Source organism: Phascolarctos cinereus, unplaced genomic scaffold, assembly GCF_003287225.1.
Source record: "Phascolarctos cinereus isolate Bilbo 61053 unplaced genomic scaffold, phaCin_HiC Scaffold_4;HRSCAF=312, whole genome shotgun sequence".
NCBI classification, from domain to species: Eukaryota; Metazoa; Chordata; class Mammalia; order Diprotodontia; family Phascolarctidae; genus Phascolarctos; species Phascolarctos cinereus.
Window position 1 is genome coordinate 718,094,454 of NW_027555847.1, and position 27,959 is coordinate 718,122,412.

The 27,959-nt window shown below is 55.1% G+C and overlaps 1 protein-coding gene across 3 annotated transcripts; it reads right to left on the reverse strand.

Annotated features, from left to right (window-relative positions):
* Window positions 1-14: 14 nt before the first annotated feature.
* Window positions 15-27,904, reverse strand: ZMAT5 (zinc finger matrin-type 5). Of its 3 annotated transcripts, XM_020996573.2 has the most exons (7): window positions 27,642-27,820; window positions 22,008-22,127; window positions 13,840-14,003; window positions 9,966-10,028; window positions 9,474-9,554; window positions 6,313-6,418; window positions 15-262 (listed from the first exon to the last, which is right to left on the reverse strand). In XM_020996573.2, exons 3-7 carry the CDS (start codon window positions 13,964-13,966, stop codon window positions 133-135), a joined length of 507 nt encoding a protein of 168 aa, XP_020852232.1. In that variant the 5' UTR covers window positions 13,967-14,003; window positions 22,008-22,127; window positions 27,642-27,820; the 3' UTR covers window positions 15-132. The 3 variants fall into 3 exon arrangements, with proteins under 3 accessions (XP_020852232.1, XP_020852233.1, XP_020852231.1); XM_020996574.2 differs by lacking the exons at window positions 22,008-22,127; window positions 27,642-27,820 and adding an exon at window positions 27,827-27,904; XM_020996572.2 differs by lacking the exon at window positions 22,008-22,127.
* Between the last annotated feature and the right edge of the window lie 55 nt (window positions 27,905-27,959).

The window sequence follows — 27,959 nt, forward strand, 5'->3', positions numbered from 1 at the left end:
AACCCGAGGCCAGACACATCTCCTTGCCAGGCTGGCACCTTTTATTGCAATCTAGGAAACAGGGTGGATCTGGGGGGCCCCCCCCCAGACGTCTAGAAGAGCTTCCGCGGCAGGGACGGGGGAGCCTTCTTCTCAGCCCCACTGGACACTGGGCTGCTGGGGCCACCCCCCAGGAGGTGGGGCCCGCAGGGATGGCGGCAGGTCCTGGACGGGTGGCCACCCGGGTGGGTACTGGAAGACCACAGGTTTGGATGACAGCGTGCTAGGAGAAAGGAGCGAAGAATCAGTCTGGAGACCTGGAGCGTGTGTCTCCTTCATCACGACAGACATGCAGGCCACACGGAGTCCCCGTCCTGGGAGTCCTTCCCCGTGCCCTCCTGCCCCTGGACTGAGTCAGACAAACCAGCCCCTCCATCCAACGGTTTTTCACTGCCCATTTCACACCCACATTCCATCTGCCCAGTCAGACGATGCTGGGCTCCTCTTATCCACCCAACGAGAGGGCAAGCCCCCAACGCTTTCTCTACAGCTGAAGTGACTGAAATGAGAGGCGAGGAGGAGGGTGCCCAGAAGGTCCATCGGGTGTCCTCTTTGGGTCTGATCCCCAGGGAAGGCTGGCCTGGCTGGGGAGGCCGGAGACACTGGCCCCAGCCGGCTCTGGCTTCTTGGGGCACGAGCCTGGGGAGAATCCTGGGTGGCTGGGTGGGGACCCCTAAGCTATCTGCTGAAAGCTCTTTCCCCTGGGTAGGCTAGAGGATGGGGGCGGCCCCAGCTCAGTTCGGTGAGGTTCTAAGTAAAAGGCCAGAAGCTGGGCCACAAAGAGCACGGCTGGTCCCCATGTCCTCAGCGCTTTAAGGCTACAAAGCACCACAGCCCAGGAGGTGGGGAACCACCCCATCACTGTTCCCATTTCACAGATGAGTATTTCACAGCATCTCCCCTTTGCCCCGGGCCTTAAGGTTTGCAGAGCACTTTCTTTATGGCAACCTTGGGAGAAGGTAGGGAGTGAAAATCCCTTCTTCCTTATTTTAGAGCCCAGGAAACAGCTCAGAGAGGGGAGGCCCCTGCCCCAGGGTCACACAGCTAAGCAGTCTAGGAGTGAGGATTTATATTTGGGGCATCTAACTCCAAGTCCAGTGCTCCCTCCCCTCCCCTGCCTCAGTTTCCCCATGCGTAAATGAGGGGGCTGGACTGGCTGATCTCTGAAGGCCTCCGAGTCCCTGGATATCTGTCCAGCTCTGCCAGACCCTGGCTTCTCCCCGCTGCCCCTCTTCATGCCTGCTCCTCTCCCCGCCTTCTCTCCAAGCTCTTACTGCCGCAATTCAGGCTGAACGATGCGGGGATTCTGCCAATCCAGCATTAGGCTGTAAAGTGGTTTACGGACGTGATTTACGCCACCGAAGAGGCTTCCGAGGCCGTGTGCCTGGGGAGCGGGGGCTCCTGAGGAAGGAAGCTTCCCCAGGGCCTCTCTGACCACAGCGCAAAAGGTGGGGCTGGCTGCCTGGCCTGCGAAAGAAGGGCATCTGCTGAGCCCCCAGACGCCTCGAGATGCGATGAGATGGGAGCTTGGGGAGGGGAGAAAGGGAAGCTTCCCCCGCCCCCAGAGGCGGCTGGCTTCTCTGCAGAACGCAAGGGTTCGATCTGCCTTTCTCTCCCTTTGCAATGGAGTTGCCAGCGTCCAGTCAGGTCCTGGCTCAGTGCCCACAGCCAAGGCCCAGCAGGCATTTAAACAGACCCCAAGCCCCTCCCGAGCCCCTCTGCCCATATTCCAAATGCCTCCAAAACACTCCTGGCTGGGCCAGGGATGGAATCGCCATCTAGGGGAGGCCACCTCGCAAGGAATGAGGCTTCTCCGTGCTTTGGTCCCTCAACCCCGCTTGGATCGGATCCAAGGCAGACTGCTGCGGAGAGCACAATTCAGCTCTCTGGCTAATGGTGGTGCCGGGGCTGTTAATCAAGCCTGGGGTGGGGGGAAGAGAAGGCGGGCACTAAAGCCAGATGTCTGGATAGGGTAGGGCGGGGGGAGAGCAGGGATGGGGGAGAGATGAGCAGGTAAAGTTTGGGGAAGGAGGGGTCAGACACAGACACTCAGGCCCAAGGAATGCTAGTTTTCGAGGAAGAAAGGAAAGGGGGGGGGGTCATTTTTAAGGTCAGGAAGGGTCAGAAAGGACTTAAGACTTTCAGAGGAACAGTGTGGTCAGTCCAGGAGTGAGAAGTGGAGCGGGAAGCTGGGGGAGTGGGGAGCCCAGCTCTGCTACCCACTGGCTCTCTTAAGTGTGGGCATCGTCCTTCCATGAGACTTGGTTTCCTCACCTGTGAAATGGGGGATTGGCCTAAAGATTACCTCTCTAGAGCCCATTCCAGTGCATCATTCTCTCATGTTCTAAAGTCTCTCCTGAGCCTAGAACTCTGAACCTGCACAGACCATCTTCTCTGAACCTCCCAAATACCCCCTCGCCTTTCCCCCAGCCTCCTCCAAGTCCCCAGCCTTCAGATCTGAGACCAGGAGGGCAGAAATAGGGGGGAAAGAGAACAACAGAGTGTCGGGTGAGAACCACTCCCTGATCAGATGGAAATCCAGCCCAAGTGAGGCTAACAGAAAGGAACGTCAACTTGGGCAGAAAAGAAGAGGGAGATGAGGAGGGATAACGGAGAAATCGGAAGGACTGACCGCATCAGGGTGAATGGGAGCTTGGCCACGTCACAGGACATGTCAGCTCCGCCAATGCTCCAGTGCATTCATTAGAAAAATACTGACTGTGCTCCTATTAAATGTGTGTTTAGGGGCAGGGGGAGGGGGGACAGCAGGGAGATAGGCCAGGGGAGAGGACTCCGTGCTGAACTTTCATCATCCTGGGGCTAAGTCTAAAAGCTTGTGGACCCCTCCTCTTCTACACCCATTCTGGTGCTGACAAACATGCTTAAAACTCACCTGTGCTCTACACCCCAAGGTAGGCTGGGGCTGGAGCCACTCATACCTGGAGCACCACTGCCGACCCTCCCCCCTGGCAGGCGCAGTGTGCCATCAATACAACACCTCAGGGAGGTGGTCAGATGGGACCCGTTCCCCATTTTACAGGAGAGGAAACTGAGGCTCAGAAAGGTCAAGTAACTCGTATAAAGTCACACAGCTAGTTAGTGACAGCTCCAGGGCCCTGACCCTTGTCCCTGCGCTAAGTGCTCTGAGGTCAAGGACCTAGACGTGGCTTCTAGGAGTTACACACACACACACACACACACACACACACACACACACACCCTCCGTCACCACACTGATGGAGAAGACTGCCCAATCCATATGAGAAGCAGCTGCAGGTCAGTGTGGTTAGCTGCTGCCGGCCAGAGTTCCCTGGAGCAAGCAACACCACACTTTCTTGGGGACAGGGGAGCCTTGCCACTCCCTGAAAACACAGGCTGCGTCATTAACGGAACTGCAGGCAGGGCTGTGTTTGGGAGAGAATGAGGAGCAAAAATGGCTAAGGCTCCCAAGACACACATGGTATCTATCACGAGAATGAGCCCCCACCGGAGAACTCCGGCTGGCGAGGGGCCAACCCTCCCCATCACCATCGCTATGATCATCAAAGTAATAGCTTCCCACTCACTAGTCCAGTTTTCTAAGATGGAACAGACCTTTAAAAACAGGAATTAATTCTGGCTTCCAGCCCCCTAGGGAGGCAGTCAAGGGAAGCGCTGGTGGCTGCCACTGGCAGCTGAGAAAATGGGACACCCAGGGAAAAAGTACCCCAATTGCTCAAGGTCAGGAGGCCTGAGGGGCTGGACAAGAAACCCAAGCACTCTCCACACCCAGAGGCTGCTCTCCACAGCAAGCCATCCTGGAGAAAAGAAAAACAGGACTGATCATCGGATTCCTGGCTTACGGGCTGAAAGACACCTCAGAGGTCATCTTGTCTAAGATCACATACCTCAGAGTTGGACGGGACCCCAGAGGTCAGCTAGCCCAAAGCCCACATTGTACAAGGACAGAGGTGAAGGGCATTGCCCAAGGTCATACTAGTTAGAAGTGACAAAGTCAGGATTCGAACCCTGGGCTTTTGACTCAGCTGATTCCTTTCTTCCCTGTTGAGGCCATATTTAAACAGGAGTTGACAGCCCCGGGGAATTGATCCTTAATAAATAACATGATCAGCTGAGGGAACTATATAGATGTTTAGACTGGAGAGGAAAAAACATAAGGGAGAAATGGTGACTTCCCTCAGCTACGGGAAGGGCCACGTCCTCGAAGAGGATTTGTTTATTCTGACCAGTGGGCAGTGGTTACGGGAGGGCAGACCAATTAAACAGCACACACAGCTGAATTAGCAGCTTTGGGTCATCGCAGGTGTCTGAGCAGAGGTCCGTTTCTCGATGTCACGCAGGGAACTCCCTGCCCAGACTCAGAGTTGGGCTAACCCATCCTCAGGGTCCCTTCCAGCCCGTGATGCCAAGGCCTCCACTGCTCACCCCCGGGCACCACCAGTGGCTGTCACAGGCTGCGTGCCCAGTCCCAGCTGCTCAGGACAAGAGAAGTGGCTGACTCTCTGAAAAGACTACCTGTGCCCCTGGTGGCTTCTGGGTAGCAGCCCCTCCTGTTAGGACACCCGTCCTCAGAGCTCTCTCCCCAGGGAGTGGACCAGAGGAGCCCTGCATTTTCAAAGCCTGGGGGCCTATAGGGACTGTCGGGGTGGGGGCCTGGCCTTGCTCCAGAGAGGCAGGTCTTAAATCTGGACTGCCAGCCCCTCCATTCAGTTTGGGACCCCGAAGAAGCTTGGATCCCCAGGCACTTGGTACCTTCCCTAATCGCTCCTCAGGTCAAGAGCTTTCAACAGCCAGGAACCTCCTGCTCCTCTGGCCTACAGAATCACCTCCACAGTGCTCTCAATGCCTGGCCTTTACGTATGGGAGCTAGCCAGCAGCCCAGGGGAGCCGCCTCATCCCCTCCCCATGGCTCACACCTGTCCTTTAAGAACAGTGAGTCACCCACTCCTGGACTGAGTCCCACTCACAGAAATGAACCCTGGATTTGGAGGCCAAGGATCTGGGTTCGAATCTCAGCTCCATGACTTAGTACCGTAGGCTAATCATTTTATCCTAGAGTCTGCATCCCCCAACACAAAACAAAAGGCCTCTTATTAGTGGAGATGGCATGAAGGAAGATGAGGTGTGTCACCACCTGCTTTGCCCTTGGCCCCCAAGGACCACAGGACCATTCCCTTGGACCTGTGGCTGGGACCCTTGTACGTGTTGTCTCCCCCTTGAGCTCCTAGGGACCAGGGGCCCTGTCACCTTCCTATGTGTATGCCCAGCCCCCAGCACAGTGCCTCGTACACAGAAAGCATTTAATAAATGCTTCACTCATTCATTCGTTCCTTCCTTCCTTCCTTCCTTCCTTCCTTCCTTCCTTCCTTCCTTCATTCATCACTTCCCGCTCTAAATCTAGGTGCTCCAGGGGACACTGTGCTAGCCTGGGAGTCATAGAGACATTTAATGGCTGTGTGGCCCTAAGGCAGCCCCTTAACTTCTCTCTCAGTTTCTTCATCAGTAAAATGGGGATAATCATAACACCCCCCACACCCTGGGTTGTTATGAGGACCAAAGCACTTTGGTCAATACTGGATGTTAAATCTGAACCCACGATCCTCACTCTTTTTCGAGGGTCCTAAGGCCCCCAGTGGCAGGGACAGAGGCCAGGAAAAGGCACCATACGCAGCAGGGGCGGGTACTGTGATGACAGCCAGGGCTGGGAGACCCTGCAGCTCCCCACCCCCTACACCCCGAGGGCACAGACCTGCTACCCATGGCTTTCTGACAGGGAGGGCTCCTGGGCTGGAGACCAGCACTCCTGGCTTCCCAGCTCTGCCTCCCCCTGCCCATAATTCACTTCAGCCTCCACTGATCAGCCCCCCTCTTTGGCCTGGCACTATGCACAGAGTGCCATCTGTAGCGGGACCCCAGTGTAAAGAATTCAGGCCTCCTTGGGGCTGGTTTGAAAAGTAACACACGGGAAGCCCCAGGACGCAAGGCGAGCCCCAGGACACAAGGTGAGCCTGACCCAAAAAGGTCCAGCCGCTGGTACAAGAGGGCAAAGCTAGGCCCAGGCCGGCCTGTACCAGGGGCTTGAGCCCTGCCTGAGCCACAGCTGCTGAGCTGGGAGGGAGGGGATGTTCTTAAGGGGAGGAGGGGAGGGTTGCCCTGCCCTGGGGTGGGTACTTGCTGCCCTTAAGGGGAGGAGGGAGGGTCCCCCTGCCCCAGGGTGGGTACCTGCTGCCCTTAAGGGGAGGAGGGAGGGTCCCTCTGCCCCGGGGTGGGTACCTGCTGCTCTGGGCAGAGCTCCGCCGCTTGGCCCACTTCTCCAGCCAGTCTTCGATGCTCCCCTCTGGCACCTCCACAGTCTCTTGATCCCTGGACAGTCTCTCCTCTGGGCCGGGGGGGAAGAGAGAAGATGAGGTGAGCAGTGGCCCGTCCTTGGCCCGGCCCAGCAATCCTTCCACCCCATGAAACCCCTGGCCTTTCTCTGAAAGCCGGTGACAGCTCCTCGGGGGCTCTTCCGCTCAGGGCACCATGCCCACTCCCAGCCACCTGTGCGGTCGGCTCTGCAACACAGCCCTGGCACAAGGGCCAGTGCACCAGCCGCACTGCTGGGGAAGGAGGCCAGACACTTGCCAGGAGGTTGGCTTGGTTGCTAAGATGGGCCTTCCCCATCCCCTGCTCCGTGTGACTACTGGGAAAGAATCCCCCTGCCCAGCCACAAGGAGGGGTCATCTGAGGAAGGCCCAGAGTCCTGGCTTGAGAGCTGAAAGGGACGTTGGAGCCCCCTCATCTTATAGGAGAGGAAACTGAGGCAGACAGTAGTGAAGTGACTTGCCCAAGGTCATATAGCTAGGACTTGTCTGAGGTGGGGCTTACGTCCAGCCCTTTCTGACTCTGGGTCCAGTAAGCCTATTCCCTGTCCCAGGCCACCTCTCCAACCCCATCCCGTGGCCCTTGAGAGGCCGACACAAGGCTCCAGAGAGGAGATGGTGGGTAAGTCACTCCCCAGTTCTCTTCCCTAGAAGACTGAAAGATGAAAGGCTGAAGGACAGTGTGGTTAGTTGGATTCAGAAACTGGCTAAACAGGTTGACCTGAAGAGGAGCCATGAACGGTCTAATGTCAGTTTGGAAACAGGTCACCAGTAGGGTGCCCCAGGGATCTGTGCATGGCCCCGCCACACTGACCAGGCTGATCAATGATTTGGATAGAGGCACAGACGGTGTGCTCTGCCCACACGCAGAAGACACCAAGGTGAGAGGGAAAGCCAGCGCAGGGCAGGAGAGAGTCCGGATCCAAAAAGCTGCAACAGGCCAGAAAATCAGCTAAACCTAAGAAGACATCTGCATTCTAAGCCTCAACTCCACAAGTACATGGCAAAGGAGGCAGGGCTGGACAGCAGTTTGCCTGACAAAGATCTGGAGGTCGGAGCGGACTGCAAGCTCCGTGAGTCACCTGCATGTTGGGGCTGCCACAAGAGCTGATCTTGGGCTACAGGAAAGAAGGTGTGGACTCTAGGAAGGAGGTGAGAGGCCCTCATCATCAGAGCTCAGGCCAGGACTGTGTTCAGTCTGGATACTTTGGCTGAACAAGAGGGCTACAAGCTGGAGAATGTCCAGAGGAAGGGGACCAGGCCTGGAGAATTCAGGCTGCATGAAGATGCTGAAAGATCTTGGAGAAGAGAATACTTGGGAGGTGAGAAGGGAGGGAGGGATGGCTGCTGTGAGGTATTGGGCACCAGAGGGCTGGGCCAGGGGCATTGGGGCCTGGCAGAGGAGGGAGAGGGGGAGGGGATGTTGGGGAGGGAGAGGGGGAAGGGGAAGGGGAAGGAAAGGAGTGGGGAGGGGGAAGGAAGCGCCTCCAGACTCTGCTCCCACAGTAGGTTGGCAGGACACACATGAGCAGCTCTGGGGAAGAAGCCGGAAGCACTACCCTGCCTCCTACCCTACTGCCAGCTAAACACCATCTGGCTACGAAAGGAAGAGACAGTCATGGAAAGGTAGCGTTTTCAGTGGGCCTCTGAGATCATATGCCCAGTACGGCCCCATTTTCTAGATCAGGAGGGTGGAGGCCAAGGGGCTGGGAGGGACCTGCCATGACTGACCCCAGCCCAGGGTGCCCCGCCACCTCTCACACTAGCTATAGGGGGGAGGGAATCTCTGCCACAGGGCTCATGAATATTCATAAGAGGCATGGCTTACTATCCAGTGGATCTTTTGGGGTGATGGGGGCAGATAGGAGTCACAGACTTTCAGATCAGAAGGGCTCTGTCTCCACGGCCAGCGGGTCCCAACCACCCCTGAACTAGAGGGCCCTGGCACCAGGCCCTCCCAGAGGTTATCCAGCCTCTGCTTGGGAAGCCCACAGCTACCCACTGCAGAACAGGGCCTGGGGCCCCTGTGACCAGTGGAGATGAGGTCCCATGGGGGCCCCAGCCCCCCAGCCCCAAAACACAAAGCACTCGAGCCTTCCTCCTTCTGGCCGCCTGAAGCCTCCCTCCCCACTGTCACACCCTCCTCCTCACATACTCCATCCAAGGATCCCCTAGAAGGCAGGCCCGGAGCTGGCCACTTTTAGCCAGGAGGGGGAGCTATCACACTGACCTCCCCAGGGCTGCTGGCCTCTAGCCCGAGAGAGCGCTAGGGAAGACACAGGGACCGGCAGGATTAGGAAATCCAGTTGGGCCCAGGCTCCTGCCCTTCACGAAGTGACCCTCCTGGCCCCCAGGCCCCCTAGAACACCCCACTACCTAGAGATGTGAGCCAGTGGGCAAGGCACGATTCACTGTAGCCAAGATTTGTTACCATGCAGCAGGGCACTTAAGGTTCTTTGTGCCTCAGTTTCCTGATCCACAAAATAGGGACAATATCACCGACGTTTCCCACCTCACACGCTTGGCAGGAGAAACAAACGTCTGAGAAGCACTTTGGAAACATGAAGGCTTGTTTGAGAATCCTGGTCACTCCCCAGGGCAGAGGGGATGGAGGGGAAAGAAGAGCAGCAGCCAGGAGCCTGCCTGGGGGTTGGGGGCACAGGGCCAGTGTGCTGTGCTCCCTCGCTGTTTCTCCCCTTCTGGTCATTTCTCCCAGAGCCACTGCTGACCCCCAGTAGGGAAGGAGACCTCCCCTTCTCCCACTCCTCTCAGCTGGGAAGGACAACAGGAAGCAGGGTCCCAAGTGGCCTGGGGACCAGGGTCTGTGTCACAGAGGCCACCCCCCACCCTCTGCCATGGACCGGGGTTCAAGTCCAGCCTCCCAAGGTGGCTGTGTACATCACTTCTCCATCCTTAGCCTCAGTTTCCCATCTATCAAATGGGCATGATAACACTGCTACTCTTTCCTTCTCAGGGTGACAGTGAGGGAAGCCCCCATTAAGTCCTGAAGTGCTCCTAGAGCAGGACTGTTCTGCTTACACACAGCAAGCCTCCCCGCCCCAGAACGCTCACCGTGCACCTGGGCCACCAGCTGCTCCAGGTCCCCTGATGTCATGTGTGAGAATCGACAGTTGGAATCAAAGTCACACTGACCTACAGCAGATGAGGAAAACCAGGGAGGCCCTTAGGGATGGAAGGATGGAGAGAGCAGGGCCCCCCAGGAGGCTGGAGAAGGGGGAGGAAAGGAGGGAACAGGGGTCCCTAGGAAGCAGGAGGGAGCAGGGCCCCTAGGAGGCTAGAGGGGGAAAAGGAGGGACCCCCCAGGAGGCAGGAAGCTGGAGGGGGAGGGAAAGAGGGAACAGAGGTCCCCAGGAGGCTGGAGGGGAGGCATCACATGGAAAGGACATCCCTAGGGACAGTGGCTTCTCTGAGAAGTATGGTTAAGGAAGGGGTCCCAGGGGGATACACCAGGAAGGAGGGAGGGAGGGAAGGGAAGGGTGTCCTGGGCCCCCAGCCCCCTGGGTCGGCGGCTCCCCTCTGGATCTGAGGGAAGAGCGTCCTCACCTGTCTCCAGAAACTTCCTACAAGGCCTTTTGTTCTGCTCCTCCACCAGGATGGCTGCGGCATCTACCCAAAGGAAGAGAGCCCATTAGGATGGGGCAGGGCGGCGGGGGTACCAAAGGGCGCAAGCTGGCTCCCAACATTAGATGCGGGGCCAGCGAGAAGAGCTGGGGCAGGGGGAGGCCACAGCCCCAACAGCTCTGGCCCGACCAGACCCGACCTGGGCCCCCTTCTGGGGAGACCCGGCCCAGCTGAGACTCATCCAGGAGATGGCACTCAGCAGTGAGGGGACTCCACGCTACGCCCCCTGGGACATATCGACCTAGGGGATGTCCTAGGGAGAAAGATTGGCCTTGTCCTTGGCTAAGGGGCAGAAACTGAAAAGGTGGGGAAGCCAGAGACTCAGCTTCTTGCTCAATATTAAGAAAAACTTGCCAACACTTGGAGCCGGCCAAGGTGGTCCACGGGTCAGATGGCCCATGGGTCAGGTGTCTACAGAGGAGATTCTGCTCAGGCAGGGGTGGGGCTGGAGGGATGCTGAGCACCCTTTGGGCTTTGTGGGAAGATGCTGTGACTCACTGACAGTCCCTGGCCACCCCTTGGGGCAGAAGCCAAGAGGCATCAGGGCCAATTTTTCCTGTGTCCAGGTGGTCTCCTTGAAGTCCCTAGGGCAGGAAGGGTCCTTGGTGTCCCCCAAATGCCATCTTCTCGCCTGTCTCTAACGTTCCCCCATAGCACTCTCATCCCTCCTTTATGCCTATGCAGATCCCACAAATCGCCAAGGCCAGGCTCTGGGCCCTCGGGGTCTTGGGCTGCTCCCAGTATTTCACACATACAATCCTGACTTCTCAGAAGGCCTAAAATCCAAAGGCAGGGCAGCAGCTTCCGCTTCTTGTGTCCCCCTGCCCTGGTGTGGGACCCCTGGGGCCTCCCATGGGGCCGGGCCCAGGGCAGGACCCCACAGGCCTCCCACAGGGCCGGGCCCAGGGCAGGAGTCTCTGTTGTTGAGGTACCCTTGGCCTTTCACCAACTTCCCACTGCCAAGACAGGCAGTGACATTCCCCTCAGACAGGCGGCCCACAGGTTAAGTTGCCATCATCTCCCGCTGTGGGGGTGGCGCGGTGGAAGCGGTGGCTGCCCGTCTGTCACCCAGCAAGCCTGGGAGGAGGCAGGCTCTCGGAGCCATCCCACACAGCTGGCACCAGCAGATGCCTGCCTCTCCCAGGAGAGAACATGTCTGAATAAGGCAAGGAATGTACAAGCTGCTGCTTCGCCTTTGACGTCCTTCCTAACCTGGCCCTCCATCTACCTGTCCAGCTTCTCACCCCTTCCTCCCTCCCCCTCGCACTCTTCCATCCAGTGACACTGGCCCCCCGCCTGTTTCCCACACAGGATGCTCCATCTCCAGACTCCGGGCATTTTCCTGTGGCTGTGCCCCTGCCAGGAAGGCCCTCCCTCCTCACCTCTGCCTAAAACCCCACCTTCTACAGGAAGCCTTTCCTGCTCCCCTTAAGGCCGACGCCTGCCCTCTCTCAGTACCCTGCAAGGCTCGTGTTTGTCCAGAGCTGTGCACGTGCTCTTCCCCATTAGACTGTGAGCCTCCTGAGGGCAGGGACTGTTTGCCTTCCTCGGCACAGTGCCTGGCACACAGAAGGCCTGCTGACTGGCAGAACAGCCGAGGAGAGACAGTGAGTCTTGCTGTTCAGTTGCGTCTGACTCTTGGTGCCCCTGGGGACCAGACCGTCCGTGGGGTTTTCTTGGCGAAGATACTGGAAAGGTGAAACATTTCCTTCTCCAGTGGATTAAGAAACAGGGTTCAGGGGCACATAACACTTACTAGCTGTGTGACCCTGGGCAAATCACTTAACCCCAACTGCCTAACCAAAAAAAAAAGAAAGAAAGAAACAGGGTTCAGTGACTTGCCCAGGGTCACACACTCGTAAGTGTCTGAGGCCACATTTGAACTCAGGTCTTCCTGACTCCAGGCCCAGCGCTCCAGCTACTGAGCCACCCGGCTGCCTCTAGCTGGGCCCAGGATTTGTCCTGAATCCCTCGGCTGCCTCGTCAGCTCTTCCCGTCCACAACTACAGCCGGGCTCGGCTTTGGCCGGGTCAGAAACAATCATGGCAACATCAACTCACTCAGATGGGATTTTCCAAAGGCCTTTCGTTCAAGCCGTCTGTACTGACCCATGAGCGGCGGCGGTCAGAGCCGGTCGTGAAGCCAGGGAGACCTGGGCTCGGGTCCATTTCTGCCACGTTTAGGCAGCATGACCCCGGGCAACCTCTCAGGGCTCCAGAAAAGTCTTCAAGACAAAGCTAAAAAGGAGATGGTGGCCAACTGGCTCAGGTAGAGGGATTTTCCTCCCCTGGGACTTCCCCATCCCAAAGAAATCCAACCCAACCCTATCCTTTGCAGCTCCCGGGGTAGGCCAAGAAAGGCCTCCTGCAGAACAAGGCCTTATTCATCCAAAGCCCCTGTCCTGCAGTTGGGGAGCGGCAGTCACCTGCTCCTTCCAAGGTAGCACAAGCCATATTTTTTGGAGGCAGGGAGAAGACTAGGGAGCCCTGGCGAGCGTCATCCCAAAGGGTCTTCCTCCTACCCAGACACCCCAAGAAGGCTAAATGGGGGCACCAGAGTGACCTAGGCCTGAAAGAACACTGGGAGGACAAACTTCTGGCTTGTGATCAGAGACTCAGAAACAGAGGGGCCCTCTGGAGACAGCGGCCCTCCTTGGCCTACACAGGGGCCTTAGACCTATTGGAGACTCAGCCTCTCCATCCCCAAGGCTGAGCAAAGCCACATTCCAGGGATAGAGCAGCTTTTCGGGCCCTGACAGAGGAGAGACAAGCAAGGCAAGGCTGGGCCTCCTTTGGGCAGAGTGCCCGAGCCTTTGCCTGAGACACAGGAAAACCAAGGCATAGGCCAAGAGGTGGGCAGGAAAGCGCCCCCGGGGACAGAGACACACAAAATGGGAGAGGCCTGGGGCTCTCTCTGCTCCCCGGCTCTTCTCTCCTTGGTTGAAGGCAGTCCCCCTGTTTGCTCAGGCTCTGGTCCCAGCCCTTCACACTTCACCAGCATAGAATAAGGTCCCCTCTCCCATGCACCCCAAGATCATGCCTACGGCTTCCCTCCCCGGGGCATTCCACTCCTGCTTCTTCTAGCTCTGGTGTGGCTGGGACTCCAGCCCTCTGGGACCTCAGCCCCTGCCTGGGCTCCACACCAGCCCAACCAGCTTTTAAAAGTCCCATCCTGGGACGCCCCGGGCAACTGATGTCCACCTCATCTCCTCTGAGCGCTGTCCCCTATGCTGGACAGGAGCTCAGAGGGCTCTGGGGACTGTGAGACTTTAAAAAAAAAAACCCTTAGAACTGTCTCACACACACCCACCCACCCACACGCACAATCACACCCACATGAACATTCCCACCCACACTCACTCTCTCACACCCGACACATGCACACTCACACATCCACTCACACATTCACACCCACACCTATATCCACACACACGTACACATACTGTTACACAGGCCCACACATTCACACTCACACACACTCATACATGCACACTCACACTCTCACACATACACATTCACAAGCATATACTTGCTCTCTCACACACATGCACACTCATACACACACTCACCCACACTCACGCAGACACACTCTCACCCACACCCACACATATTCCTACATGCACACATGCACACTCACCCACACCCACTCACACGTGCACACTCGTACTCTTTCACGCTCACTCTCTCTCTCTCTCACACACACACACAGGCGCCTCGCTCAGGTCTGTTTTCACGCTGGCCCGTGGTGGCTTCCTCAGGCACGAGGGCCAGGCCCCCCTCCTCCGGAGGGCACCCACCTCGGAAGAGGTCGTACCACACCTTCTTGGCCCTCAGGTGCTGGACCCCATTCAGGTGTTTCTTCCTATTGTGGAGGTTGTCTTGGAAGGAGCGGTCACAATAATCACAGAAGTATCTCTTCCCCATGGGGCCCCACGCGAGCCCTGGAGAGGCTGCTCAGACTCTAGGAGGCAAGAAGAGAGCACATCAGCATTCATTCAAGGCCTCTGGGCACCACCCACCTTGGGGCCGGCTGGGAGTGGTAGATGGAGCCCTCTCAAGGTCCATGTTAGTTCAGAGACTTTGTGGTTCTCACCCATGTTCATTTTACCACAGGGAAACTGAGGCACGCGAGGGAAGATAATTGGCCCCCAAGACATTCTGGCAAGAACCGGAAGCAGCCTGTGGGGTTGTCTCTAGGTCAGCCCTGTTCATATTTGACAGTCAGACAGAACGTCCTTGGTCTGGTAAATACGATCTTCCCTTCCGGCCTTCCAGCCTGTCCCTCCCCTTCCAGCATCCTCAGCCGTTCCTCTTGAGCTGGGCTGCCCGTCTCTCATGTCAGGGCACCTTCGAGGCTGGTCCCGAGGCCTGGAACGGCCACCTGGACTCTCTCCTCATCTCATCTGTCTTGTCCTCCTCTTCCTCCACGGCTCAGGGCCCCCTCCTTCATGAAGCTCTCCCTGATTCCCCCTTCTCTCCCTCCCACCCAGCACCTACAAGTGACCTTCTCGTCTGCTTGGACCCTTCCCTGACCTCTATTCCTCCTCACCTTGTGTCAGCCTTATCTGTGTACCTGAGTTCAAATCCCCCTCAGACACTTACTTACTGGCTGGGAGACCCTAGGCTAGTCACTTACACTCTCTCAGTTTCCTCATCTGTAAAATGGGGGTTAACAATAGCACCGTACCTCCCAGACATTGTTCAGAAGGTCAAATGAGATGGTAACTGTAAAGCCTTTTGCAAATGCTACATAACGTCAGCCATCCTTATTATAATGACCACTGTCCTGACCCGGTATCCCTGCCCCTGCAGGCCCATGAGAATACAGAATCCCTGAGGGCAACAGCGCCAGTCCTGTGTATACCCAGCACCCAGTCAGAAAGGCAGAAGGGATGCAGCCAGTTTAGAAAGTTGGGGAGGGGCTGAAGGAGGACAAGGGGCCTCGCTGGCTTGCCAAGCCCAGGCTGTCCAGGAAGGCTCCAGTGGTAAATTTAGGCCCAACAAAAGAAGTCCTACTTTACTCAGTGGGCTCATGGAACGGAAGCGGGCCCCGCTAAAAATATCTATCGGTTCAAAAGTGGAACAGAGGGATGAGAGGCCCAGGGCGGCTTCCTGAAGGCGCAGACAACGTTGAGGGGCATGCTGCCAATCCTCTCAGCCCTGGGAGGCGGGCATGCCTGTTGGGGTCACCTGTCAGAGACAGGCTCCACAGATCGCTGGTCCACATGGCCAGCCTAAAGGGGCAACGTTCATGCCCAGGGGTATGAATTCATGTAGAACCTGCCAGGAACAAGGCCTGCCCATAGCATGCATAGCCTGGGGGTCCAGACAGCAAAAATGCAACCAGGAGCCACACGTGAGGAGGGGAATGGGTGAGGAGGGGAATGGGTGCCCCAGCTCCTCCCTGACCAGTTACCAGGGGACAGCGATGGAGCACCGTGGGTAAAGTGCGGGGCCTGGAGGCAGAAAGCCCCACGTTCAAATTCAGCCTCAGACACTCACCAGCTGGGTGACCCTAGGCAGATCACGTCACTGCCTGCCTCAGTTTCCTCAGCTGTAAAATGGGGATAATAATAGCACCTACCTCCCAGGGATGTTTAGAGGACGGTGCTTGGCACATCCTTCCTTCCCTCCCTCCTTCGGACCCCTAGCTCATGCTCCATCTTGGACTTCAGATGGTCATCAACATGGTGGAGACATCATGGTACAGCTTTCCTGTGCTGGGGTTTTTTTTTTTAAGCTCTGGACTAGGAATCCCAAGACCTAAGTTCAGATTCTTGCCCTCCTGCTCAGCCACAGGGCCCTGGGTAAGTCACTTCCCTCTCTGGGCCTCAGTTTCAGTGGACGGATGGAGACATGGCAACCAGTTGTGGAATTCCCATCCACCTCTAACCTCCTCTGAGTCTCATCCCTTCTAAGAGGCCTAAGTATTTTTTTTGTAAATAGTATTTTTCAACATTCATTTTTTTTATAAGATTTTGAATTCCAAATTTTTTTCTCCCTCTCTCTTTCCCATTTCCCCTCCCCAAGACGGCAAGCAATCTGCTGTAGACCATACACATGCAATCACGTAAACCGACTTCCACATTAGTCATGTTGTGAAAGAAGAAACAGAACAAAAGGGAAAAGTAAGAAGCTCACGTATGAAAATGTACAGTTGTGCTTTTAACAGAGAGCTCTCAAAATTTTTACAACCTTCTCAAGAAATAAATCTCTAGTGGTGGAGTTTGGGGCACCATGAACAGGCTAGTCGGGGACGTGTCTGGGGGCTGAGGGTACTGCCACGAGGCATCTGCCAACAGGCAGGACCTGCTCAAGGCACAGACTTCAGCAAGATTCAGCGTCTCTGCTCAGATACAGGAGATGCAAGAATGGATGCGTCTTTAATTTCAGACTGCAGATCTGCAGCAGCAGCGACATACTAATATATACTAACAATGAATGCATTATTTGTTTCTGTCTCAAATCTCCCCCATCAGGGAAGTCCAGCAGACATTACCATCCCATTTGGCAGACGAGGAAGGAAAGCCTTTGCAGGGAGGCAAAGAACAGGAAGTAAGCTGTGATCCCAAGACTCTCCGGGCTGGAGCCAGCAGGACCCGAGGTCTTCGGGATCAGAGCCAGCGGCGTGGCAGCTGGCGACAAGAGAGGGGGCCTCCAGTCCCCCATCCTGCTGAGGAGCTGAGCCCATTGCAGGAGGGAACGTCCCTCGGCCTTCAGGGAGGACGATGACCTCAGAGAAATGGCAGGGATGCGGGGCCTGCCTTGGACACCTTCGCTCCTGCCTCTAGGCCCAGCTTGGGCCATCCTCCCTCCTCCTTCCCCTTCAGAAACCTGTTCTTCCTCACCTCTCCCAGAAGCCCTCATTCTCTCTGAGCCTCTTGACGCTCAGGATCCAGGACATCAAGTGATATCCCTTGCAGTCGTTTTCTGAGGGTGCTCCAAGCCTGTTTCCTGCCTCGACCTCGGGGACAGCACTCCTTCTCCCTTGGTACCCTTCACAGCAAATCTCCAATAACTCTCTATGGCCTATGGAACACATCAGGCCTCAGCCTGGCACTGAGGGCTCTCCACATCCTGGCTCCCGCCTCCCACCTACTGACTTTCCAACTTGGGTGAGCGCACTAAAAATCTAGAGCCAAGAGGGCCGGTGACCTGAGACAGGAAGAGCTCTCCCAGTCCTTCCCAACAGCGAGACCAGTCTCCTCTCTGTCCCCCATGCCCTAAGGCCCTCTATTCCATCTGCTCAAGTCCCATCCATTCTTTTTTTTTTTCTTTGGTGAGGCAATCAGGGTTAAGTGACTTGCCTAGGGTCACACAGTAAGCATCAAGTATCTGAGGCTGGATTTGAACTCAGGTCCTTTGACTCCAAGCCCATAGCTCTATCCACTGTACCACCTAGCTGCTGCTAATACAGTCCCATCCGTTCTTCCAGGAGGGCCTTCCAATGGGCTGCCAAGGTAGAAATAGCTCCTGACTTTTCCTGCTCGACCCCAAAGGGCAGATGATGCAGGACAGTCAATCCCAGCACCATGCTGACCACTTAGAGACATCAACAGATGGCATACCCAGCAACGGTGTCTGGTCAGGGATGGGGGCCAGCAGATTTCAGGCAGAGGTGGCTGAACTCCCAACTCAAGAGGCTGGGACGTCCCACCTCTTCCCAGCCCACTGCCCATCACGCTGTCTTCCTCTTCCCCTTCTCTGAAGCTCGCCAGGGCTTACTCCCTTGGGTAATTACTCATATCTCCCTGCCTCGTACCGATGGAAGCTTTGGCTTTGTCCCCCTTGCCCTCCCCCCCGGTGGGGCAGGGACTGTGTCCTCTACCCCCAGCCCCACCAGCAACGAGCATAGCTCAAGAGACCAAAGAAACACCCGTGGCAAGCCAAACATCTGCAGTGCCCACACACTGACCAGGCGCCACGGGGGGGGGGGGAGATGTCAGTGGGGAAGTGCCCCAGGCCATACTGGGGGAAAACCAGAGTGGTACCTTCGGATGGTGGGAGGCAGCCAGAGCATCTGATGCTCTGGAAAAGCTGTTCCTGACCAAGCAGAGAGAAAGCATTACCTTAAAGCCCATAATGGGACCAGAAATAGACAATCATTCAAAATGAAAACACATAAAACCTCTCCCCCATTGTCACTGCAAAGCCCAGACACTGGCAGCGCTAATCTCTCCGTCTTGCCAATAAACTTATTAGAATTGAATTGAAATTGCAAGAGATGAACGTTTAACAGATGAGTGGTTAGCCAAGCCATTCACAGGGGCTCGTGGCGCTCATCAGAAGCTTCACGGAGAAGGGGCTGTCCCTCCCGGGGCTCTGGGAAGCTTCAGGAGGTTGGCTGACCACCCGCCCCATCAAGCACCAGGAATGAGCTACAGCTGTCGGGAGGAGAGGGAACCTTCTGCCGAGAGCCATCCACTGCGCAGGGCTGCCAAGGACTCCAAACTTAATGACGGCGGAGGCAACATCCATGCAGCTGACCTATGGCTGCCTGCACCTGAGCAGGGAGCCTGTCCTCGGAGCTCCGCCTGGGTCTGCACTGGCCCACTGCACCAGACTTTTAATACGCACAAATATATGATGCAGGTAACCTGGGCCCAAGATTCTGTTCACGTCCTCAAATCCACCAGCCCCTGAGGCAGGTCCTGGAGAATGGCTCAGAGCGGCCTGCTCTGGCCAGCTCCCAGCAGCCACTGCATCACCCACCAAAAACCCCAGAGTACCAGTGCCTGGAGCTTAGGTCACTTCCCCCACGTCCATCCCTCCCAGATGCTGGTGCTAGACCAGGGCGATGGCCTTGGCCCTCAGCCCCTGCTTCACGGGCCCCAGATGCCCCATTTGTCTGGAGTAATCTGCTCCGTTTTGGCCCCCAACCCTATTCCAGGATGTTCCTGAGAAACAGGTCAAGCACTGGGGCCCAAAGCATCAAGGTTGCCTCATGATGTGTGGTTACACCTGGGGTGTGGATGAGAAGAGAGGGAATGAGGTGACAGAAATCCTGATGGAGCAGGTGCTGGGTGAAATGCCTACGAGGTAACGCACCCAAGCTCCTTCCAATCACTCCCTCAGCCAGTAAGTATTCACTGAGCACCGTCAAGGTGCTAGCAGCTGCTGCTGCTACTACTACTGCTCCTACAACTATTACTGCTACTACTACCACCACCATCACAGCTAGCTAGCATTTACATAGCTCTTTAAGGTTCACAAAGCATTTTACAGTTACGATCTCATTTGCTCTTCACAACAACCCTGGGAGGTAGATGCTATTATTATCCTCATTTTACAGTTGAGGAAACTGAGGCAGAGAGCAGTGAAGTAACCGGCCCAGGGTCACACAACTAGGCAGGGTTCACACTCGCCTCATGAAAGGCTCTTCCGGGCCAGGACCCTGCCTCTGTATTTCCTCATGTGTCTGATTCCACCGAGCAGATCTTCTGAAACACCCCAGGCCCAGATGGACAGAGGCAATCCTGCTTCTGGGTCAGGACATATCTGTCTGTTGCCTTTTCTCAGCCTGGCCAAGCAATCCCTCTCCTTTTCTACTTCCATGCCCCAGCCCCACCCTCTAGAGTCATTAACCCCCTTGCCTCTGGCCAGAAGCCACTGCAGTGAACAGATATGAAATGTCTCTGTGCTAAGGCTGGCCTTCGAGGAGAGAAGGCTGCATCTGTGAAGCATTCCGTTTGCCCGGGCTGTCATGATCCCCACACGCATGTGTCTGAAAGCTACCCCGGCCCCCCTCCTGACCTGCCAAAGGCATGCAGGTTTGGCTCCAGGCGCTTCCCCACTAAACGCCCATGCCTGTCGCCCGGGGACACCCAGAGGAGGTATCTGGCTCTGGCCATTTTCTCCCAAGCGTGGCTTGGAAGAGCCTCAGCCAGAGAGGCAGCAGCCTTGGAGAGGCTGGGGGGGAGAGGAAGGATGGCCAGCACCCTGCCCACCCGCCTGCCTGCTGTGTGACCCTGACTAAGCCTCCTGCTGGTGTGACTCATTCTTTACCACCCACAGCACTGCAGCAGCCTCTCTCAGGCACACAAAGGAAGGACAGAAGATCCTAGCTCAGCGGGAGCAAACGTGCAGCTGGAGAACTTGAGGGAATCATGGCCTGGACAGGGGTGGGCACCAGGGCCTCCGCAGCAGACCAGAGCGCACACCTGACTCTCGAAGGAAGCAGCCAGGCCCGACGGGGGTGGGGGGGATCTGTCCTTCCTTTGGGGTCCCAGGCTCATTTCTGTTACAGGGCTGCCTGCTAGCCATACCTGGTGATGCTGTGGAGAAAGCACGGGGCCTGAGTTCAAATCTAATCTCAGGCACTTCCTAGCATCCAGACTCAGGGCAGCTCATTTAACGTGTGCTTGCCTCAGTTTCCTCATCTATAAAATGGTGATGATATCGGCACCTACCACCCAGGGTTGTTGTGAAAACCAGACGAGATCTTTGTAAAGCACTTAGCACGGTGCCTGGCACACAGTAGGCCCTCAATAAATCCTTGTTTGTTTCCTCCCTGGGGAGTCACAAGACCTCGGCCCATTAGACTCCTGGTGGACGGGGACTTTTCTGCCTCTCTCTGCACCGCCAGCACTTTGGTCAAGTACACGAGCATTCATTAAATGCCTACTGCGTGCTGAGCACTAGGCCGAGCATCAGGGCCCCACACACGGTGAGTGATGAATCAGTGCTTCTGGCCCTGCGTCTCCTCAGCTCGGGCCCTCACACACTTGGGGTGAGCCACACTTTCCACCTCTTAAGACAAGCTCTTTGGAGGCCATCAAGACCCAGGACACAGAGCTCATTTTAACTACTAGGCAGGTTTGGGCTGAAGGAGACTCCACGTTTACTTTACTCACAGCCCCTGCGCCTCCCCACCTCACCTGCCCCCCAGTACATCTACCTGTTCTCCGGCTGGCTGAAAATAAACAGGCATCGCCCGCCTTGGCCACGGAACCAGGAATCCCTCTTTAATTACCCAGGCCTCTCAGCCACAGCACAGGCCATTCTGCGGCAGCCTCTTTCTTCCAATGAGCTTCTCTCCAAGCAGGGGGGACCTGCGGTCAGCCAGGGATGCAGAATCCCAAAGCGGGTCAGTGCCCCAAGCCTTTCAGACCACATCAGAGCCCCCAAGGATGCTCTCTTAGAGGGTGTGGCTGGTCACGATCTCAGGAACTCCAGAAGGATGGGGAGGACCCCAAAACATGATGGTCAGGGGGAAAAGGGTCCTGCAGGTATTTGGAGTCTGCATGCCTCTGACACTAACTGGTTGGGAGAGCCTCAGCTGCCCCACCTGTGAAATGGGGATCACACCTGTGGGATCACCTCAGTGGGACATCACTGGGACATCAAATGAAGTCATTCCAGTCCGGCCTTTTAGTTATTCGTGGCTGTCGCTGACCTGTCCATGAAATCTCACACAAGTCACTTCTCCGGGGGCCTGACCTCCTCACTTGTAAAACTGGAGAGTTTAAAAAGACCAGGGATTCCTGACCTGGGCCCTGTGAGCTTGTTTGTAGAATGATTTTGACCGCTGAACTGTAATAGAAAGCACGTGCTTCTGGGAGGGGGCCCTGGGTGTCCTCAGACAAACTGCCCAAGGGGGCCAGGGCACATTGAAGAAGCCGTGGTCGGAGAGGACCCAAGCCCCTTCCTTGCAGGCTCCCTGCTCTCTCGCTGCCCCCATGGCAGCTCCAGCCCTATCATGCATGCATTTCTCTTCTTTCTCCTTGAGTCTGTGGCTTGTCTTTGGGTAAAGAGTTCTGTAAGCCCGCTCCCCACTGTGTGAAGAAGCAGATGGCAGACTGAAGAACAGAGAGGTCGAAGGACCTGTCCAAAGACACACAGGATACCTCTGCTCAGGCCGACCTCTTGTAAACAAAACCCCAGGCTAATTTCAGACTGCTTGGCTAGCTCTCAGCCCAGAGGGTCACAGAGAAGAAATGGCCAAAAAGAGGACGTTTCAGCTCACCTGGAGAGGGAAGAGGGAAAAGTACTGGTCCCACACCCCACTGGGCTCAGGGCTCAGGCCTGCTGCTGTCCACAGAGCCTCGGTTCTGAGAACAATGGTTCTTTTCATGATTCAGGGCCCCTGGGGAGTGAGGGAAAGGTGTCAGCATGAGTATCTGGTGCGGCCTTGAAAAGCTAGGAGACAAGGAAGGAGCAAGAAATTCAGGTCTATTCCCTGCTCAGTTCAACTGGAGATTGTGTGTGTGTGTGTGTGTGTGTAAGTATACCAGGCCACAACTCAAGAGGCCTGGGTTCGAGTCCTGACTCTGCCACTAACTGTGAGAGCTGGGGGAAATCCCTTCCTCTCTCCAGAGGCCCCAGTTTCCCCACCTTGGGCAGGAGGCCCACCTACTGCGTCATCTCTCCAATCCCTCCCTGCTTTCACTTGGGATGAGGCGCTGTCATGTCCTGCAGGAAGCTGTGAGTCCCGGCTCCCCAAGCATGGCGGAGGTGACCTCGGCTCAGCTGTTTGCTACGTGGGTGAAACGTGCAGGAGACAGCCTGGGGGATCAGAAGGTGACCTGTAGCCCCACTCTCTGAAGGATGGGGGACTAAGTCCTACAGAAAGGCAAGCTGTTAGTCAGTCATTACTGTTGATCAGAGCACAGCAAGAGGGGCCTTGGGGCTGAGTGCAGAAAACGCGGGATTCAGAAAGAAGGCTTGGGTTCAAATCCTGCCCCAGAAGCTCGCTAGCTGCGTGATGTTGGCACGGCACTTCTCTTTCCTGGGCATCGGTTCCTCATCTGTCAAACGGGGCCACTGGAGTCCCATCAGCCCTAGCTTGCCATCCTATGACCCCATGGTGAGTGGACCCCTCGCGCTGTGGCAGCAGGAGGATTCGGACGAGAAGGGCATGGGATGGAGCCGGCATGGCTGAGGCGCTATCTGCACTGTCGGAGGGAACATCCAGACGGACGTGGCCACAACTCCACTGGAGGATTCCTGCTCTTATGATCACTGTCATCATCTTTGAGCCTTGAATGGGGAAAAACTGCTGGGAAAACCGGCAAGCTCCAATGTAAAATGGGCTGGAGAAGGAAATGGCAGAGCACTCCAGGATCTCTGCCAAGAAAACCCCAAAGGGGGCCCCAGAAGTCAGACACAGCCAATCTACTAAAGGATGACAAGATAGAGACCAAAGGCTCCCCCCGTCTGCCACGGTAAGGTCAAAGCGGTCCATGAGGGTCTCTAGAGCACCGGCCCTGGAGTCAGGAGGACCTGAGTTCAAATCCGGCCTCAGACACATAACACTCACTAGCTGTGCGACCCTGGGCAAGTCACTTAACCCCATTAGCTAAAATTACGACAACAAGCAAACCCAAAAAATGGATCATTCTGATTGCATGAAATTGAAAAGTCTTTGCACAAACGAAGGCCACGAAAGCAGAAAATGGGGGGGAAATTTTTTACAGCAAGTTTCTGTGATAAAGGCTTCATTTGTCAAATAGAGAGAGAAATGAGTCAAATTTATAAGAAGACAAGTCATTCCCCCAAAGGACACGCACAGGTGGTTTTCAGATGAAGTATCAAAGCCACCTACAGCAATATGAAAAAAAGCTTTGAATCAGTATGGATTAGAGAAATGCATATTAAAACAACTGAAGTACCACCTCATACCTATCCGACTGGCTAATATGACAGAAAAGGAAAATGGCAAATGTTGGAGGGGATGTGAGAAAAGTGAGACACTCATGCATTGTTGGTGGAGCTGCGAACTGATCCAACCATTCTGGAGACTTATTTGGGATTATGTCCAAAGGGCTATAAAACTGCGCATACCTTTTGACCTAATAATACCATTACTAGGTCCGTATACCAAAGAAATATTAAAAAAAAAAAAGGGAAAAGGACTTTTATGTTCACAAATATTTACAGCAGCTCTTTTTGTGGTGGTTAAGAACTGGAAATTGAGGGGATGCCCACCCATTGGGGAATGGCAGGAAAGCTGTGGTACACGATTTAATGGACTACTGTTGTGCTATAAGAAATGACAAGCAGGATGCTTTCAGAAAAACCAGGAAAGACTTACATGAACTGATGCAAAGTAAAGTGAGCAGAACCAAGAGAATATTGTACACGGTAACAGCCATAGTGTAACGGTGGTCAATTGTGAAAGACTTAGCTCTTCTCAGCAATATAATGATCCGAGACAATTCCAAAGAACTCATGGTTGAAAATACTATCTACCTCTAGAGAAAGAACTAGTGGAGTCTAAATGCAGATTGAAGTATACTTTTTAAAAAACTTTATTCCTCCTGGGGGTTTTTTGGGGTCTATCTCCTTTTATAACATGACTAATATAGAAATGTTTTGCATAACTGCACATGTATAACCTGTATGCTTGCCATCTCAGGGAGGGGGGAGGGAGAGAATTTGGAACTCAAAATTTTTAAAAACAAATGTTAAAAATTTTGTACATGAAATTAGGAAAAAATATTTTTTAAAAATAAAATAAAATGGTTAAAAAAAAAGGAATTGGAGTGGGGGTCTTGTGACTGGAAGTGAAGACTTCTTCCTACCACACACCCGACCTCCACCCCTTGTAGTGTGCTTAAGGCCACTATAGGCTGCAAGGGTGGTGGGAACCAGAGAGGATGGGATCTGTAAAATGGCTGCATTACTGTAGGATGCTACACAACAGGGGTTTAGAACCAGCCCCGTGATTTCCTTAATGTAGAGAACTCCCTGGGTGGGGAAATTTCCTCCACCCATGCAGATTAGCATCCTTGTTGCAATTTACCAGTTTAGAGAGCTACTAGAGAGCACAGAAAGAGGCTGGCTAGAGTCACACAGCCAGCAGTGGCCCCAGGCAGGCACTGGGCCAGGGTCTGAGGCCAGCTCTCTCCAAAGTGCCCAAGACACATCTGTAGAATTGAAACATTAAAAGGAACTTTAGAAATCACAGCACTTTCAGCTGAAAAGAACCGCAGAGAACATCATGACAGAGATTCTCTGTTTCCCAGAGAGGGAGGCCAGACCCAGGTCAAGCCCAGAGGCTGCTCCCTGGGCTGTCATGCCCTCCCCCACCCAGGTTATCTAATCCAATTTTCTCAGTTCACAGATAAGGAAATTGAGGCTGGAGGAGGTAAGTGACTTACCCAAGGTCACACAGCAACTAAGGATCTCAGGTGGGATCTGAACCTAGGGCTTTGGAGGAGGAGCCAGCCAACCCCACCCACTGCCACCCACAGGGCAGACAAGCCAGACTAAGTGAGGCGAGGAACACCATGTGCCAGGCAGATCAAAGCCCCCTCCCAGCCCTGACTACCACACCCCCTCAGACTCTAATGGGGACAGCCCAGGCCCCGAGCCCTGGGAATGGCCAGGCTTCCAGCCCTCCACCAGCAGCATCCTGGAAAACCACCCTGGCAAGATGCAGGGTTCTTTCCACTAGAATTCACTGCTTCCCTTCTAGACCGAGCCCCTCATTTTGACTTTTTTGTTTGTTTGTTTTTTAAGGCAACTGGCATTAAGTGACTTGCCCCGGGTTACACATCTAGTCAGTGTCAAATGTTTGGTCTGAGACTGGACTTGAACTCAGGTCCTCCTGACTTCAGGGCCAGGGCTGGCTGCCCCAAGCCCCTCATTTTGATACAGAGTGCTAGGCTCCGAGTTAGGAGAGACTTGCATTCAAATCCTGGCTCAGATCTCAGACTCTTACTAGCCCTGAGCTATTCACTGAACCTATCCCAGCCTCAGCTTTTCCATCTATACAATGGGGCAACAATCATCACCCTTACGTGGAGGGGAGAAGGCTTTGTAAACATTAAAGAATCATAGGAAGGCCAGCTGTTATCATGAGTCATCTAAAGCAGCATATAGACATCAACACAAGCATTTTCCCAGGGATGTCCCCGGTCTGAGGAAACCACAAGCTCCAACCTGCAAATGGTGAGGGACCAGAAGGGTGATGGAGGCTCCAGCTGGGTGCTGGCTGCCAGGACGCGGCTTACGAAAGTGCACCCGATACCACCTCACACCTATCAGAATCGGCCAAGCTGACAAAAACATGATAAATGTTGGAGAAGATGTGGGAAAACTGGAACACTGATGTATTGTTGGTGGAGTTGTGAAATGATCCAACCATTTTGGAGAGCAATTTGGGGCTATGCCCAAAGGGCTACAAAAATGCACATCCCCTTTGACCCAGCAATAGCACTTCTCGGGCTATATCCCAAAGAGATCAAACAAATGGGAAAAGGACCCACATGTACAAAAATACTCATGGCAGGTCTTTTTGTGGTGGCAAAGAATTGGAAATTGAGAGGATGCCCATCCACTGGGGAATGGCTGAGCAAGGTGTGGTCTATGAATGTGATGGAATACTATTGTGCTATAAGAAATGATGAACAGGAGGACTTCAGAAAAACCTGGAAAGACTCGTACGGACTGATTCGGAGTGAAGTGAACAGAACCAGGAGAATGTTGTACACAGTAACAGCCACGTTGTGCGATGACTAATGTTGATGAACTTAGCCCCCTCTCAGCAATGCAAGGATGTAAGGCATCTCCAGAGGCCTCATGATAGAAAATGCTATCCACATCCAAAGAAAGAACTATGGAAGCTGAATCGCTCTCACTTATTTTTATCTTCTGTTGAGTTTTGTTTCATCTTTCTGATGGTTCCTCCTATTGGTTTTAATTTTTACTTACAACTTCACCAATGTGAAACTATGTTTAATGGGAATGTAAATGTAAAGCCTATATCAGATTGTGCACTGTCTTGGGGAGGGTGGGGAATTTTCAACTCAAAAGCATATGGAAGTGATTGCTGATAAATCAAAATAAATTAATAAAATTAAAAAAAAAAAGAGGTGAGCCTGGCGGGCCGGAAGGGGCAGCAGGGGCAGACACGTCTGGCGGGGGTCTGGCCGGGAGAGGGGGCGCTCAGCACACCAGGAGGTCTGACACGGCTGTGGGCCAAGCAGAGAGAGGTCAGGGCTGGAGACGCAGACACGCACGTGTGCACACACGTGGATAGGGACACAGCTGCGGATGACAACACGGAGCCGGCCACGGACACGGAGGCGGAGACAGCAGGGATGGTGGCAAACAGAGACAGGCGTGGGCAGAGGCAGAATCACAGAGTCGAGACGGCTCAGAAGCCATCTGATCCAACCCGCTAGCTTTACAGAGGAGGAGACTGACGCCCAGAGAAGCGGGTGAATTTCCCAAGTAAGTTTCAGAGCACAGATCTGAACCCAGGTCCTCTGGCTCGGATCCAACTGCTCAGCAGGGTCAGGGAGACCAGAGTGCGAACCTCACCTCTGACACTAACTGTTGATCCTGGTCAAGTCAACCATCCCTGCCCTAATCTGTCAGTGTCCCTGGAAGGGCCGTGTCAACCAACTGATTGCCACCTTCCCCTGTGACGTACTTCCACCCCAACCCCATTAGAATGTAAGCTGCCGGAGGGCAGGCACTGGTATCCGGCCCATGCTTAGCACCTAGTAGGCGCTTTATTCATTCATTCATGCCTTGCCCTCTCTGGGCCTCAGTGCGCTCCTCTGTCGGATGAGCCACGGGCCCCTCGCGCTCTGCGGCCCTTAAAGCGCCGCCACCGGTGGCCCCTACTCTGGGCCCCGGGCCGTCTTACCTGCCCGCCCGGAGGGCGCTCAGGCTTCCGCTCCACAGGGCGCTCCGGGAGCGCGCCCCCCTCCGGCGCGATGGTTTGCCCCGCGTCCCAGCCCAGGACCGGCGAGGACGAGCCCAAGTGCCCCCTGGGAGAGGGGAAAGGGAAGACCAATTCTCCGGTCGCGCGCCCCCGCGTCGGTACCTCACCCGGTGCCGCGGTCACGCCCGCCCCTCGCGTAGTGCTCTCTGGGAATCGTAGTCCGTCCCTCTTCTTCAGCCTGAGGCTAAGTCGCCTTTCCCAGAAGCCTTTGGGTCACGGAATAACGTGAACCTGCGGGGG

Bases quoted from the DNA above. Each gene is read 5' to 3' on its own strand.
- ZMAT5 (XM_020996574.2), bottom strand. From the start codon at position 13,966: ATGGGGAAGAGATACTTCTGTGATTATTGTGACCGCTCCTTCCAAGAC. The intron at 9,555-9,965 runs GTGAGGACGCTC...CATCTGCTGTAG, and splicing joins TAGGAAGTTTCTGGAGACAG to GTCAGTGTGACTTTGATTCC. The intron at 6,419-9,473 runs GTGAGCGTTCTG...CCCCCGGCCCAG, and splicing joins GCTGGTGGCCCAGGTGCACG to AGGAGAGACTGTCCAGGGAT.